Genomic DNA, 14229 nt, shown 5'->3' with positions numbered 1-14229 from the left:
CTCCAAAATTAATAATCTGTCATCATTAGTTTAACCCAATGTCACTCCAAACCCATATGTGTTTTTTACGTGGCTTCATGATTCTTTAACATTTTTATCTGAAACTTTTTTTTAAAGAGCTGTGTAGTGTCAATGTTGCATGTTGTCCTCTAGATGGCTGTGTTTGCCAGATTGGGAAAACAGTGGAAGCATTTGATTATGTTCATCGTGGTATGTTTACCTTCTCTTAAATTTCTATTTTATAATTAGTAATGCTTATAATTAATGGATCAGAAATAGCATTACAAATACTTTCTTATTCATGATAGACTAAAACATTTGTTTGCATGGAATTATCCTATGTAATAGTAATGTTTCATTAGCTTTATTTAGCTCATTGTGTTTTATTGCATGTGGGCACTTGAAACCAGCTGATCTTTGGAATGTGGGGTCGCCATAGAAACCTAAAGACTTGAATGAAGAAGCCTGTGGAGCCACACCACCCCCTGGTCTTCTGGACTCCCTCTGACTGCCTGACGGTTCAGTGTGATGATGTCATGTGTTGTCGGGTGGATGGTGAGAGATGACCTGGTCAGAGGCCAAAACGAGTTGTTTTAAAGTCCGAGATCGAAGGTTGTATGAATGTAAATGTGATCACAGCAGGGGTCAGCAGTTGAGGACAACACGCAACCTTTTCCCGGAGGCTGAAATTGCCATTAGACAGCGGACACCTTTTTGCACAATAGAAGTGGTGAATAATCCCCCATGACCTGTCGTGACCCCTAAAAGGCCCTGCACCGAAACAGCGAAGCCTCAATGAATGCAGTATAGTTGTGTTGTAAATCAAATACATTTCTTGATTTTTATTCGGTTAAACTCTCTTCTGAAGAGTCATTGGTGAAGCTGAGAGTTTATCAAGATTGGTTTGTACTGCTGTGATGGTCAAATGTTTGGGGGTTTGTGGGTAAATGCCGGTCTGTTTGGTGTAATCTCAGACAGGTTAATACTAATCCCGATGAGTAATCTGCGTGGTATGGATGTAATCGGACCCAAGCAGGTTTAGAAATCGATTTTGCTTCCCTCAAAACTGCTACAAGACGACGAAACCCTGCAAAAGTGCACCGAAATAATGCATTTTTTACAAACTAACCATCGTACATGTGAAATTATCACTAAAATACTACGGTTATCTCTTTAAACACCCTAAAAAAACGCAATCGTTTGTAACGTAACCGTTACACGCACTCATTTATTACTGATCTCAAAGATCTTCCTCATACCTGTTGTTTTGGCTGCGTGTAATTTAAAGGAGGGTTCATACACACAATGGGGGGGGGGCGCTGTTTACATCGCGTATATCTACGGAGTCGACCACAGAGTTGGCGGTTTTCCGTAACAGCTTGACTCTGAATGTTTATTGTGTATGTAAAAACGTTAAACCGGTATATTGCTGCTGTGTTAGTTGATTTAGTGATTTGCAGAAAAATGCTCCGCCCCCCCTCCCAGTTGCGTTTTGGTTTAACCCGATCCGCATCTCCTTTGAGTCCAGCAGGCGCTAGTACGCACGCCGCGCGACGTCTCTGTAGTTTCGACCAAAGCAGGATAAACGAACTCTCTGGATTGAAAATACTCGGTAAGTGTTATTTTTCTCAATATGTTTTATTTAAAAACCCATTGCAGTTAATTAGATTAGTGCTAGATTTGATAATTGTAATTTTATTTACCAGGTGGACGGAATTGTTTGCTATAATTGTGTTGCGTAATTATTCTACACCCCTCTTAATGACTGTTATTTTGCCCCTTAGTTTGATCTTTGTGTGTTTTCGTTGCCTTAAAGTTATTCTGAATGTTACTAACTCACCGAGGCGGTGAGATTGAAGTGTGCAAGGATATAATCAATAATATGAATGCTTATTCTCACTTATCAATACATAAGACTCGATATGCAAGCTCGTCTGACATAACATTTCTTTTTTTAAACTCCATTTAAGTATTAAGAGGCGTATTCTTGCTGTGTGAACACTTCAGACAGGGAAACGGTTGAATTGTAATTGGGAATATAACAGAGACGACTCACCCTGTGAACGTGCCTGAACACGACAGCACATTCAGCGTGCAGAGGTGAATGATGCTGGGTGACAACATGATGACTGATCTGTATTACAGCCACAGCTGGGTGGAAAAACTGCTTTTTGACCCCCCGGATCCCAGTCAAGCTTCTGTAGTAACCTAGTTTAACGTCTGTCTGTCTGTAGTGTTGTTTTGTTTTGTTTGATTGCAACATCTTCATTGGTTTGCATTTTTCCCCAATTGTGCAATGTCTTAGAGGCTCATCTTGTATCCTGAGAGGTTAATCTAAACCCATCAGGGTTTTCACTGGAACGGTATGGACACACTATTGCTGTGTATTAATGTGTTCAGAGGTGTTTGGAATGTGCTAAGGGAGGGAAAACACTCCCTATGTACACAGCCGTAGTCTGTTTAGAACAGTGTGGCTGGGGTTAAGACTCGAGGTTTGAGCGATTTGTATTTATTCCCGTCTATGTACATGTCAGGTGGCTTTTCCGGTCTAAAGAATTGTTAAAGGTTGATTTTTCAATTGTTCTCAGACAGGTGCGCACGCCTCGAAGAGTGTGATGTGACACATTTTTGTGGGATTTGGATAGGTGGATTTATACAGCATTCAATACTAGATAACTCATTTTATCTGACGAAAATATGAATGTCTGTGAATAATAGGGCATTGCAATTAATCAAAAATGAATCGCAATGGTCAATTTTGACCTTTAATCGATTACGAAAACGAAATAATCGAAGCAAACGATTATTTTGCCACATTCCATCTTGCCATGATCCTCTCTTTTCTTGTAGTATAAATCCACAGCGCACCCTTTTCTTTACAGTGGTTCAGCAGTGCTATTTCTTTACATTTATAATTCAGTTAAATTCAGAGTTTTAAAGTTTTTTATTTTCTATGTTGTTTCAAAGGTTAATGAGTAATGACGTTAAATAATCGGGATCTAGATATTGGCCAAAATAATCATAATAATATGATTTTTGTCATAATCGAGCAGCCCTAGTGAATAATACACAAAAAATAACACATATGTGATTGTACGCCTACCCGCATGTTGATCCAAAGCTTGTGTTCTGTCATTCATTTCTCAAGAATACAAAAGAATACAAAAATCGTCCCATGCAACGATGACGGTCAAAAACTTTGAGGAACAGACAAAGTCATTCGTTGATAAATGTCTCTTCAACCATATCTATTACATCAGATGTCCTGTATGTACTTTTTGCGTGACTTCAGAAATAGCTTAATAGCCTCCGGTCACTGCGAACTTTGCATAAAAACAAAAAAATTAACTACATTAATAAAATAACAAGATGCAGGTTTGCAATGTTGAGTAAATATTGGCAGTTTTCATTTTTGGGTGAACTCCTTAAAGGTCGTCTCTGAAACATTATTACTCCCACAGATCTAGATTAGGCCAAGAGCAGGGATTTCGAGGCACGTCAGATTAAATCTGATTAATTGATTTAAAGATATAACCCCATAAATCCAACCCCGCAGAAAATTGTACCAACAGGGGTTCTGGCTGGAGGCGTGACTGCCGGCAAACTCCTTCAGTATCCTCACATACTTCTCCCAAAAAAAATGTCTTATCCTTTGCGTTGTTCTGGTTAATCAAAAGAGATGCAATAGATCGTGTTAACATCGTAACTCTGTGTTAAACAGTGCTTTCCTATCCTTTACCGACATTGTTTGTCTGCGTCTGTTCTTGTGTAAAATGAAAGGAATCTACGAGTAGCCCCTGAGGCTGTAGCGGTTAACTGTACTTTAAGAGTCTTTATCACATGATATCGCATACAGGTGTGGATTGTCATTCTCTGAATTGCCTGAAGCGATCCGCCTGCTTGCACGCCCAAGAAATAGGCTAAACCACTATAAATCCAGCGTGAGAGATAAAAACAACATCATTGCAGGTAGTGAATATCATGACATTTCTGTTTGAGGTTGGGATGTATGATGTAAAGCTGTTGAACACTTGGACTGGATGTAAAATATAAAGCATAGAGATATGGCAAAATTGCATTTTTTATGTCCCTGTAGCTCAGCGGTAGAACATTGCGTTAGCAACCAAGGGTTGTTGGTTTCATTTCCGAGGAACACGCATACTAATAAAATGTATGGCATGAATGCACAAGTCGCTTTGTATAAAAACATCTGCCAAATGTGTAGAGGTATTCAAAGTAGTTGGAAAAAAGTCAGTTAGAGACAGGTTTTCTTTTTGCTACTTGGTAGGATTTCTTTTGAGTAGTGCAATAACAAACGAAACATTTTTCCATTGTCAAATGGGGGAAAACGTAAGAAATATTTTCGCTAAGTTCGTTTTGTGTCATCAAGTCAACCGTTTTTCAGTTCAGTAGAATCAGGTAATGTGAGGTAATGTGAGGAATGCAGTTATGTTATGTGTCACAGGTGTGCTTATCTTCAATGTGAAACTTACTACAGTATCACAAACATTGCCGAAGAATATTTATGCAATGCTTATTGTTTACAAATGTAGTCATTTTATAATTGCCAAATTGCGTTTTTAAACAATCTGTCCTGGCTCAGAAAGTTTTGGAAGTTGGCTTATTTTACAAAATTTGACATTGACAATTTATCACTGCTAGAATTACATTTCTTTGTGATTCCTCTGTGTATAAGTACGATTATAATCTATGTGTATAAATACGATTATAATCTATGTGTATAAATACGATTATAATCTATGTGTATAAATACGATTATAATCTATGTGTATAAGTACAATTATAATGTAAATTACTATATGATTGTTAGTATGTCTTTAATATTAACTGTGACGGTAAAACTCATATAAATGTGATACCTTACATTGTACAGGTTAAGTGTGATATTACTTTTCTAAAAGGTGAAACATATAATTTGAACACCCGGGCAACGACATAGCAATGAATCACAGCCAATCAGAACTCTGTCTCAAGTCTAGTTTGTTTGTGTTCTTTTGCAGGCGTTGAAAAATGAAGGGGCCAATACCCATGAACAGAAAATCTTGAGTCAAGTCAAGAAGAAACAAGTTTGTTTGTGTGTGTGTGTGTCTATGAATTAACCTTCATCGGTCATGTCTTTACCTGCCAAACACGAGAGGACAGTGTGTGTCCTCCTTCCCACCAAAGAGACAATAGACATCAAAGTGGGGGTAATATATTAATAATAATATAAATTATTAATAAATGAATGACTTGAAACCAAAATAAATGTTCTAACATAAAATATTTAGTTTTTTTACTTTTAAATTCACTGTTATGCAAGGCTCCAATGGCTTAACAGCAATACAATAAAAGACACCCATTAAATGCATTATTTAAGTGTGACTTGTTTTCCATAGATGGCCAGTTTAGCTCATCAAATATGAATTTAGAGACTTTGTTACAATGTTTGTGTACTGGACTTATTGTCATATTATTCTTTGTTCTGTTTTCTAAGCTGAAAGCAACAGGTCAAGATGTGTTTCATCGTTTATGTGAAATCCTCGGGGTCAGAGAGCTGCACTACTTTGGATTGACTTTAGTCAAAAGTAAGGATTTCATCACTCTGATATGTCAATCTTAAAAGCCTGTGTATTTCAATAGCAACAGTTATCACAACACAATGACACATTGGGACATTTTGGTTTTCTTTCACATGCAAATATCTACACCACAAGCCTTTCTGGTCCGTTGCCCATTCTATAGCCCTGTTTATATAACGTACATGAATGACCTGAATGAGTTATCGGCAGGGGCAGTGGCCCAGAATCAGACTTTGTCTTATTCCCATGGAAATAGAAATCAAATCAGTTTAAAATGCATAACGCATCTAATATCCGCCAGTTATTTAGCAATTCGGATCAGCTACGCTCCTTTCAGATGAAAAACAAATTCCGTCTCCTTTTCAACCTCAGCCACATTCCAGTTTCCTTTCGTCAATTCCTTTAACAATTTTTGTGTCACTCTCCACTTGCACAAAGGCTTTTTTGTTTCTGTGCATTTAGGGGGCGTGACCCCTGAGCCCTGGAATCGAGCTATATTAACTTTGTTAAGCCTGGAATTTATCATGATTCACCACTTTAGGACAGAGGGGGCGAGATAGATATTGGCTGAGTGTTTAGCAGGGTCATAGACTTCTCGTGATTAACTCGAGTGAGTCAGAAAAGTGAGAAATGGAGGGAGTCAGCGATGGGGACTATAACAAATGAATTCCGCTAAACATGCTGTTTCTACAAACTCTGGGAAACAACACGCTGATGTATTGGTCTTGGCTAAATCTCCTTGTTATTCTATTGGCATATATTGGGGCCGTTTGAATTCCAATCTTGCACAAGTGATTTACTTAAAGCGGTGGAATTCTTTTGCAATCGCATGTTTTGTCTGGTGTTACGGCTCAAGCATGCCGGTCGTTGCATTCGCCGATGGCTGAACGAGTCTTTTCATTCCTGGCATCTCACTAATTGAGGTCATTGTTGGGCAGATTTCATGCATGAATTCATGATGCCATTGTTTGTTGGCTGAGAGCGTTAATTCTGTGTGTCCCTTTGGGCTTGTTTAGACAATGAGCACATCTTTCTGGACTCGGAAGAGAAACTCTCCAAGTACTTCCCCAAGGAGTGGAAACAGGACTCGGGGAAGGTGAGACACCGTCCACTCTTCCACGGCAGTTCTTAACACTGGAATTCTGTCTTATCTAAAATTGATACTTCTTTTTCACAGGAATTTGGTATTGCTTGTCCAATTTGAGTCACTCCCTTACCAAGTGGAAAAAGTTAAACTACGACAGTATATAAACACTAGTAGACTGGTCAGGAAGTGGGAGTGGCTTTATAATGAGGGGGATAACCTGATCAAGCCTGTTTTTTTTCTCTGCAGGGGTCACTGAAGAAGCCAATACCACCCCTGCTCTGTCTGAAGGTTCAGTACTATGTGGAGAATGGCAGACTCATCTAGTAAGAAACTGGTTGGAGTGAGGAACCCTCTCCTCTGCCTCTTTCCTTTAATTGTTTAATCCATTGGGGGCATGCAGCCATTTTAAGGGATCTTGGGTTTTATCCGGTCTGTCTCAAAAAGCCTTTTTTATGAGGCTTTCCCCTTCTCATTTGGGTGTTGTAAAATTGAAACTGCTCCTGGTGAAACTCCAGATTAGCTTTTATCTGGGAAAACAGACTGGGACTAGTCGTGCACTAAATTCCCCTATAAATGATTTTCTGGCGTTTATAATGGGCTGCTTATTCAGTCAAAGTCTAGGTTTTAAGTGTTGGATTTTACCCCCATTTTTCTTAACAAGGTGAAACCAAATTCTCGTTTGTTCTTGTTATGTCACTCTTCTCTCTGTCTGTGTGTTGTGGGGCAGCGAACGTAAAGCGAGGAAACTCTATTACTACGACCTGCGGGAACGTGTCCTGCGCTCAGAATGCAGACAGCAGGAGGAAGTGTACTTTCAGCTGGCAGGATACGCCCTACAGTCCGATCTCTCTGACCATGTCTCAGAGGGCCACAATCACGGACGCTCTGCGTATTTCCAACCCAAAGAATACTTCCCTCCTTGGGTAAGACTTCAAATTTCAGCTGTTTCATATATTTGGAGCTAAACAGGAATTTCTTGTGTGTCATGGTACATTTGGGTTCCGTTTGTGCTTGTTTGAAAGACCAAAATCGTTGGTCTGTATTTGTACATTTTTCCCGGTCCCCATAGCATCGGTAACCAGTCCAGACAAGCAGGGATATTAATTTGTTTTTTGATAGACGTTTGATTAAAAGTTTAATCATTCATGGTGAGTGCCCACACACTTCATAGTCATGCCTAAACCCTGTCTGCCCCCTCACAGATAATTTCCAAGCGTGGCATTGACTACCTGCTTCGTCATGGGCCCAAGGTTCATAAAGAAATGTGGGGGATGTCTTCTCGTGACGCTATCTTGATGTTTATCAGAGAATCCTGCCGTCTGGAGGATGTCCCAGTCACATTTTATCGGCTACAAAAGGTCAGAGGTCACAAATTATTATCAGAAGGTTTTGCTGTAGGTCAAGCCCTTCTCAGCTGTGGAATGTTGGGAGGATTTGAGAAAGTGTTCATTACAGTGAAAGTTAAAATGCTTGGTTTATACACCTCTTGGGAAACCAAAAACATGATTTTAAAGCAAAATTAAAATGTGTAATACATGATTGTTGAATTCAGAATATCCTTTTAATGAACAAATTTCCCATTGCCATGTTTAGCTATGCAAATGGCTAACACACACACACACATCTTTCACTTTGATGAAGTCATTCCACAGCTGACAATGTGTTTATGTTGTGCCTCTCCTGCAGGATAAGAGAGAAGAAAAGGGTTCAGCTCTTCTTGGACTCACCCTGCGAGGAATGCAGGTGTATCAGGTGTGTGTTTATGAATTTATAAAGGGTTTTATAAAACACGGTTCACATCTTTTTAAGTGAAACATTGAGTTGTGGCTTGTTTCGTTGAATAGCACTTGAAATTAAAAAGAAATACAACCCCCCAAAAATGAAGAACCCATTCCAAATTTTCAGTTAATCAGCATCTCTAGCTGTCTAAATAAAAGGAAAAGGAAAAAGAAAAAGCCTCTGGAAAAACCAGTCTCAGCTGGGAGGGTCAGATCCCCTCTGATGCGTCACAGCTGCACTCAGTGACCCTGATTAAATGTTTATGAAAAATAGGGAGAGCTTATTAGTTGTGGTTTAGGAAATTTAACTCAATCCTAACCTTTCTTTCTCCTGTTTTTATTTGCAAATAAATGAAAATGGAAACTATTTCTTATTATTATTTATTTAAACTACGAGAGCCATTTTGTTAGTTGTTCCCAAAATAAAACCTAAATAATCATTTTACCTTAACTCATACCTACAGTATAAATAGTAAATTGAGAAAATTTGAAATGGTCTCTTATTTTTTTTTGCGGCTGTATGTCTATGGTCATTTCTGCCCAACTGTGCGCACATCAAAATAGGTTTACACAGGCAACATTGTTTGTCTTATAATGCATTTATTATATTGACAGAGATATCCCCATTATTCGATTTTGAGAAAGTACAAATGGAATGTTGTTGCCAACTCATTGGAAGTAATGGACTATTCGCATGGGTGTCTGTGTCGGTGTCTCTTTACATTTTTGTTCATGTTCCTGTGATTCATTGCAGTCCTGTTTTCTCTTTGATTTGGTGCCAATCACCATGATAGGGCTCTCTAGATAGGCCTGACTGGAATGCATATATTAGATGGTTCAGTCCATAAACAGGGATTTGGAGTGCATGCCATTCCCCTGAGTCCCCCGAGTCCTCTGATCTGTCTGTTAAAGCGTCTAGGGCTGGATTATCCTAAGGGCCATGTGTCTAAAGAGATCAAAGACTCCGTGTGTTGGGGCTCTGATCCAAAAATTTAAATGGACTCCACTTTGTACTTTGATTAAAAAACAGGATTAGTTTTTGCTCCTTTCTTCCTCTGCCAAATAATCCTATAATACAAATGCTCATATAAAAAAATATTTCAACTTTAAAGTGGGAGGTGCAACAAATATTTATAAAGTCTGCATCATTGTAATGATGCGGAAGAAACACTAATGAGTTGTTTTTGTTTTTATATTGCAGGAGCTGAACAATGTGCGTGACTTGCTCTTTGACTTCCCCTGGTTTCATGTTGGACGACTCACATTTCTGGTATATTTCATGTTGCTACATGCCATATCTTTACAGTTCATCACACCAGTCCCGCAGTTTTTCCTTCACTGCATTTCATTTACATAATGTGGAAATGAAAGTGGTTTTATCCAAACAGTTTCTTAAGATGTTATATCCTCTCTGCACAGGGGAAGAGGTTTGAAATCCAACCCGATGGTTTGCCCTCGGCAAGGAAGCTGGTGTACTACACGGGTTCTGCCTTTCGATCTCGTCACCTTTTGCTACACTTGAGTTCTTGCCACCGGTTGTATCTCAGCCTGCAACCTGCTCTCAAACACCTGCGGCAGCTGGAGGAGACAGAGGGTGAGTTATATTCTTCATGTTTTGTACCATAATGAAGAGCCCATTGGTTGGTGATTTCAAGTTTTTTCATTATTTTGTATATTGTTATAAATTGTAAAAAAGTTGTTGACGGGATGTTTACAGACAGTAAACATTTTCTGTTATAAGAAAGTACATCATTATAGAATTCGTTTTTTATGGAATTACTGTGTTCTCTTGAAAAAGTAAAATGTCCTGTTTTATTTCTTTCTTTTAAATTTGGACTCAACATTCCCCTTAATCCAGAGAAGAAGAGGTATCGTGAGTCATACATCAGTGATGAACTGGACCTGGATCAGCCCGGCAGCGAGGGCAGTCCTCACCTGTCTCGACACTCTACCAGCAGCTCCGGCATTGAGGCGGACACCAGGCAACACAGCGTCACCGTGGAGATGGTCTCTATGGAGGAGAAAGACAAGTCCTTTGTCTCTGCTATCAGTCATGGCTCCTCACACACCTCCAGCGTTGACATGAGCAGCAAAGACCGGGCCGATGAAGAGGATGGAAGGAGATGGCAGGAGGAAGGTGAATATTGCAAGAGCTCAGTTCTGTCTTCCTCTGAAGCGTAAAGATAACATGAACTTTATTGTCTATTGTTTATATTGTCAGCTGTGCTCTTTGGCAGAATTTTCAGTATTGCTTACTGGGATTATGCACGAAGGATACAGTACCTTGCAAAAGTATTCATCCTCCTTCATTTTATTCTATTTTTTATATTGCTGTCTTACCCTAAACTATTTAAAAAAATACATGAATCTACACTCCATGCACAATAATGACAAAAACAAAAATAATTGACTTTACAACTTAACAAATTTATAAAACAATAAGTATACAAAGTGTATTCTGGGACACTTTGAGCCCAGAAGAATTAGTTTTGCTTGTTGATGCACTTGGAGTGGAGTTAACCTGTGGCAAATTCAATTGAATAAGTATGATTTGGAGCGGCACATACCTTTCAATAAAAGGTGCAACAGCTGAAAATGCATATCACCCAAAATAAAAACCAAGACATGAGGTCAAAAGAGAAGAATGGCAGAGAATTGCCAAAGGCCGATTTTTGAAGCTTGTCACATCATACCCAAAAAGATTTGAGTGCTTTAACCATCTTCTAAGTTAATGGTATGAATACTTATGCAATGTACTGTAGTTAAGAAGTTAAAGATGAGGCAGCAGCATAACAAAATGTGAAGAAAATGAATACTTTTGCAAGGCACTGTATATGCAAGCTACTTTCAAATTTGGCCAAAAGACTATCTTAGAATTCAGCATAAATGTGATGCCTACTTTTTCGAACAGCATTTACGCGATAGGCCACATCGCCAACATTTTGAGCTTATCTTTGATATGCACCACTGTGATGTTTATGATTTTTGATTTAATGCCAAATTATTTTAGCTTTGCTTTGCATGAATTTCAAAAACGCTGTCTGTTTTGCATATCTCAAATTTTTGCATATTTTGCATATTTGCATATCGCGTCTGACGTAATTCTACGAGCTGTACTGATACTTGGGCATTGCTATGATTCCTCACATACAATCCTGCAGAAAAATATCTGAAGAGTGGGAATTATTGAAGTTCTTTAGTCTGTTTGTCAAACCGCTTGTACTGTATTTGTAAAAAAAATGGCATATATGTGAGAGATTTTTTTCTTAATATTTTGTTCATTGTAATGCATTTTGAATCTAGATTTACAGGAAATGGTGAAGGAGCCTGGGGAGGTTTCTGTGGACGGCCCTGAGGATATCCTGCGATTGGCTGAGCTACTGGAGGGCGTGTCTGTTAACTGTTCCACTGTCCAATCACAGATTGACTCTAAAGGTGAGGACTAAAACGGATTATTGGTAATGCATTTGCATGGCCAGTCAGTAGCATTTTTCCTGCATACATCAGTTCTTGTTGTATGCAAACACTTCACTTTTGGTATCCGATTGTAAAATGTGATTCTACCTTTTTTTGTCTCACATCTCAACACCTATCCGGACATTTTAATAAAAAAAGTATCAATATAATTACACAATATTTTGTTTGTTTTTCATGTGAATTCATGTCAATTTTATATAAAAAACGTTCTTCTGTTTACAGGTTCACAAAAGACGCGTAACCCAGCTGACCGGTACAGCCTGAGCTTGGACGACATGCGACTTTTTTCCCCGCTTGTACCGCTGGGAAAGTCTTCAGTTCCAGACACTTCTCACAGCTACACATTTGGCCTGCCACACACCACAAGTTGTTCTCCGACCAGTCCCTGTCCAGACAAACCTTCATTCAATGTCCAGCGCTCCACGAACTGCCTGTCCCTGGACCAGCTGGGGGATAACCAGCCACTGGAGCTTGTCCTTTGAGAAACAGGGGAGACTGTTGCTTGTTGATGGATTGGACGGCAAAATGAAGACTGAACCATACAGTTAATGTGTTTCAGTGCTAGTCAGCAGCCAGACAACATGAACAAATGTGGGTCGTTTAAAGATTACATCACATACATAGAATGGATGATGAATGTCTACTTCATTCTGCGCAGCTTTGTGTGTTACTTAAAAATCTCAGGCAGAGATGGACCAGGCATTATTACTCCATCACCATCTGACGTCAACAGTACGCTTAAAAAAACCCTCTTCATTTAAAAATGAGTTTGTTTTTTGTATGTCTGGCTATGAGCTCAACATATGACAGGACATTTGAGTCTCACTGGATGGTCTAAGAATCTCACTCCTATTTTCTTAACCACATAATAAATACAGACAGTTTGCCAAGTTTGGAAGTTTATAATGCAAATGGTCAAAATGTTTTTCACAAGCTGTGCTTCAAGTCACTGAAAAGTTATTTCTGTACTCGTGTGTTAAATTGCCAAATGTTCACTTAAAGACTTGTAACTTGGGTTTTGTCATACATGCTTTTAAAAAGTATTTTTATTTCATGTTGACTAACTCTGACTTTACTAGTGTAATAGTAAATGTATGAACTTGCAGCTCAGTGCTTTATCAATAATGTGATGCTTTGGATTTTTGATCATGATAACTGTTCAAAGTGAGTGCGTCACCTGATTTCCTGTTTCAAACCGTTAAACAATACTTACGTTCCTGAGTTACATAGCACACGTAAACCTGCTTAAAGCCAGGGATAGGAAAGAAAAGGGTCAAAAGGTCAAGCCACAAGTTTTACCATCAACTGTCGGTTTTATGTAATATCAAATAGGTTCTATTGTTCACTTCCAGACAAATAATATTGAACATCAAGCGTCTGTTATGCAATGACAACAAAGACCCTGTGTGGATCATGTCAGTGTTAGTTTTGTTTCGGATAAATGGAGCTCTTTTGATTTCAAAAACTGCAAAATACGGATCAGGCCCTCAAAGGGCGTGTGCATAATGTTGCATTTTTAAATGCTGCATTTATGTTTGGTAAACACATATTTTATGAAAAGCATACCTGTATACGTGTTCCTTTCAGTGAAAGGAAAAAACATTGAATAAATATAGCTGAAATCTGTCAAATTGTGGTGTTTTTTGAGCGAGAATTTTTGTAAAGTTTAACAAAATTAACATACTTTGAAAGTAGGCGGAGCTTAATAGTTTAGGACACTATGTAGGCCTATGGTTAAAACTTCCATAATTATTGCCCAGTTTAGATTCCTAAACATTGCCTTTAAAGACACGTCAGCTAATTATACCGATAAACACCAAATAAGTGACAAAATAAGGTTTCCCAGTAAACGTTTCTTTGACCTATATCGTATATTGTTATCTCAGGACAACTATATCTAGCTAATATATAGTCAAGTCAGAAAACATGGACTATAAGCAAAACATATAAGGTTATGCAAGTTAAAACATATGTCAAATATCAGACAGACTATAAATTCATATATGCAGTGTTAATTAAATAAAACTATAAAACTGTAGCAGCCCCCCGGCTAGGCAAACGGTGGTGAGGAACCAGGCCTAACCAGGGGATTCCAGTTCCCCTCTGGCAAAAGCTGCGACAGTGCTTGCACAACAAGGCAAAATAAATAAAAAATTAGATTTAAGATTGTCATTAATAATTTTAGCCAATAATATTGAAATAAATGGGCATTTTACGTGTAAGCGGACCCTGGACGGTCACATGGTTTCTTCTACTTCTCTCAAAACTTTGAGATTGACCTGTCGCAGTTGTTTATGCTTACAAG

At 38.6% G+C, this 14229-nt stretch overlaps 1 protein-coding gene across 1 annotated transcript; it reads left to right on the top strand.

The window, feature by feature from the left end:
- Positions 1-1307: 1307 nt before the first annotated feature.
- On the top strand, positions 1308-13552 carry LOC306903790 (FERM domain-containing protein 6). Its single transcript, XM_079473276.1, has 13 exons — positions 1308-1612; positions 5022-5210; positions 5498-5588; positions 6599-6678; positions 6916-6992; positions 7397-7592; positions 7872-8027; positions 8356-8421; positions 9649-9717; positions 9867-10041; positions 10306-10584; positions 11751-11882; positions 12147-13552. The coding sequence occupies exons 2-13, from the start codon at positions 5133-5135 to the stop codon at positions 12404-12406; spliced, it is 1659 nt and encodes a 552-aa protein (XP_079329402.1). The 5' UTR covers positions 1308-1612; positions 5022-5132; the 3' UTR covers positions 12407-13552.
- The last annotated feature ends 677 nt before the right edge of the window (positions 13553-14229 follow it).

The sequence above is a fragment of the Barbatula barbatula genome (assembly GCF_947034865.1).
Source record: "Barbatula barbatula genome assembly, chromosome: 14".
NCBI lineage: Eukaryota > Metazoa > Chordata > Actinopteri > Cypriniformes > Nemacheilidae > Barbatula > Barbatula barbatula.
Note: the sequence above shows the minus strand (reverse complement) of the source record. Positions and strands in the feature narration are given on the sequence as shown.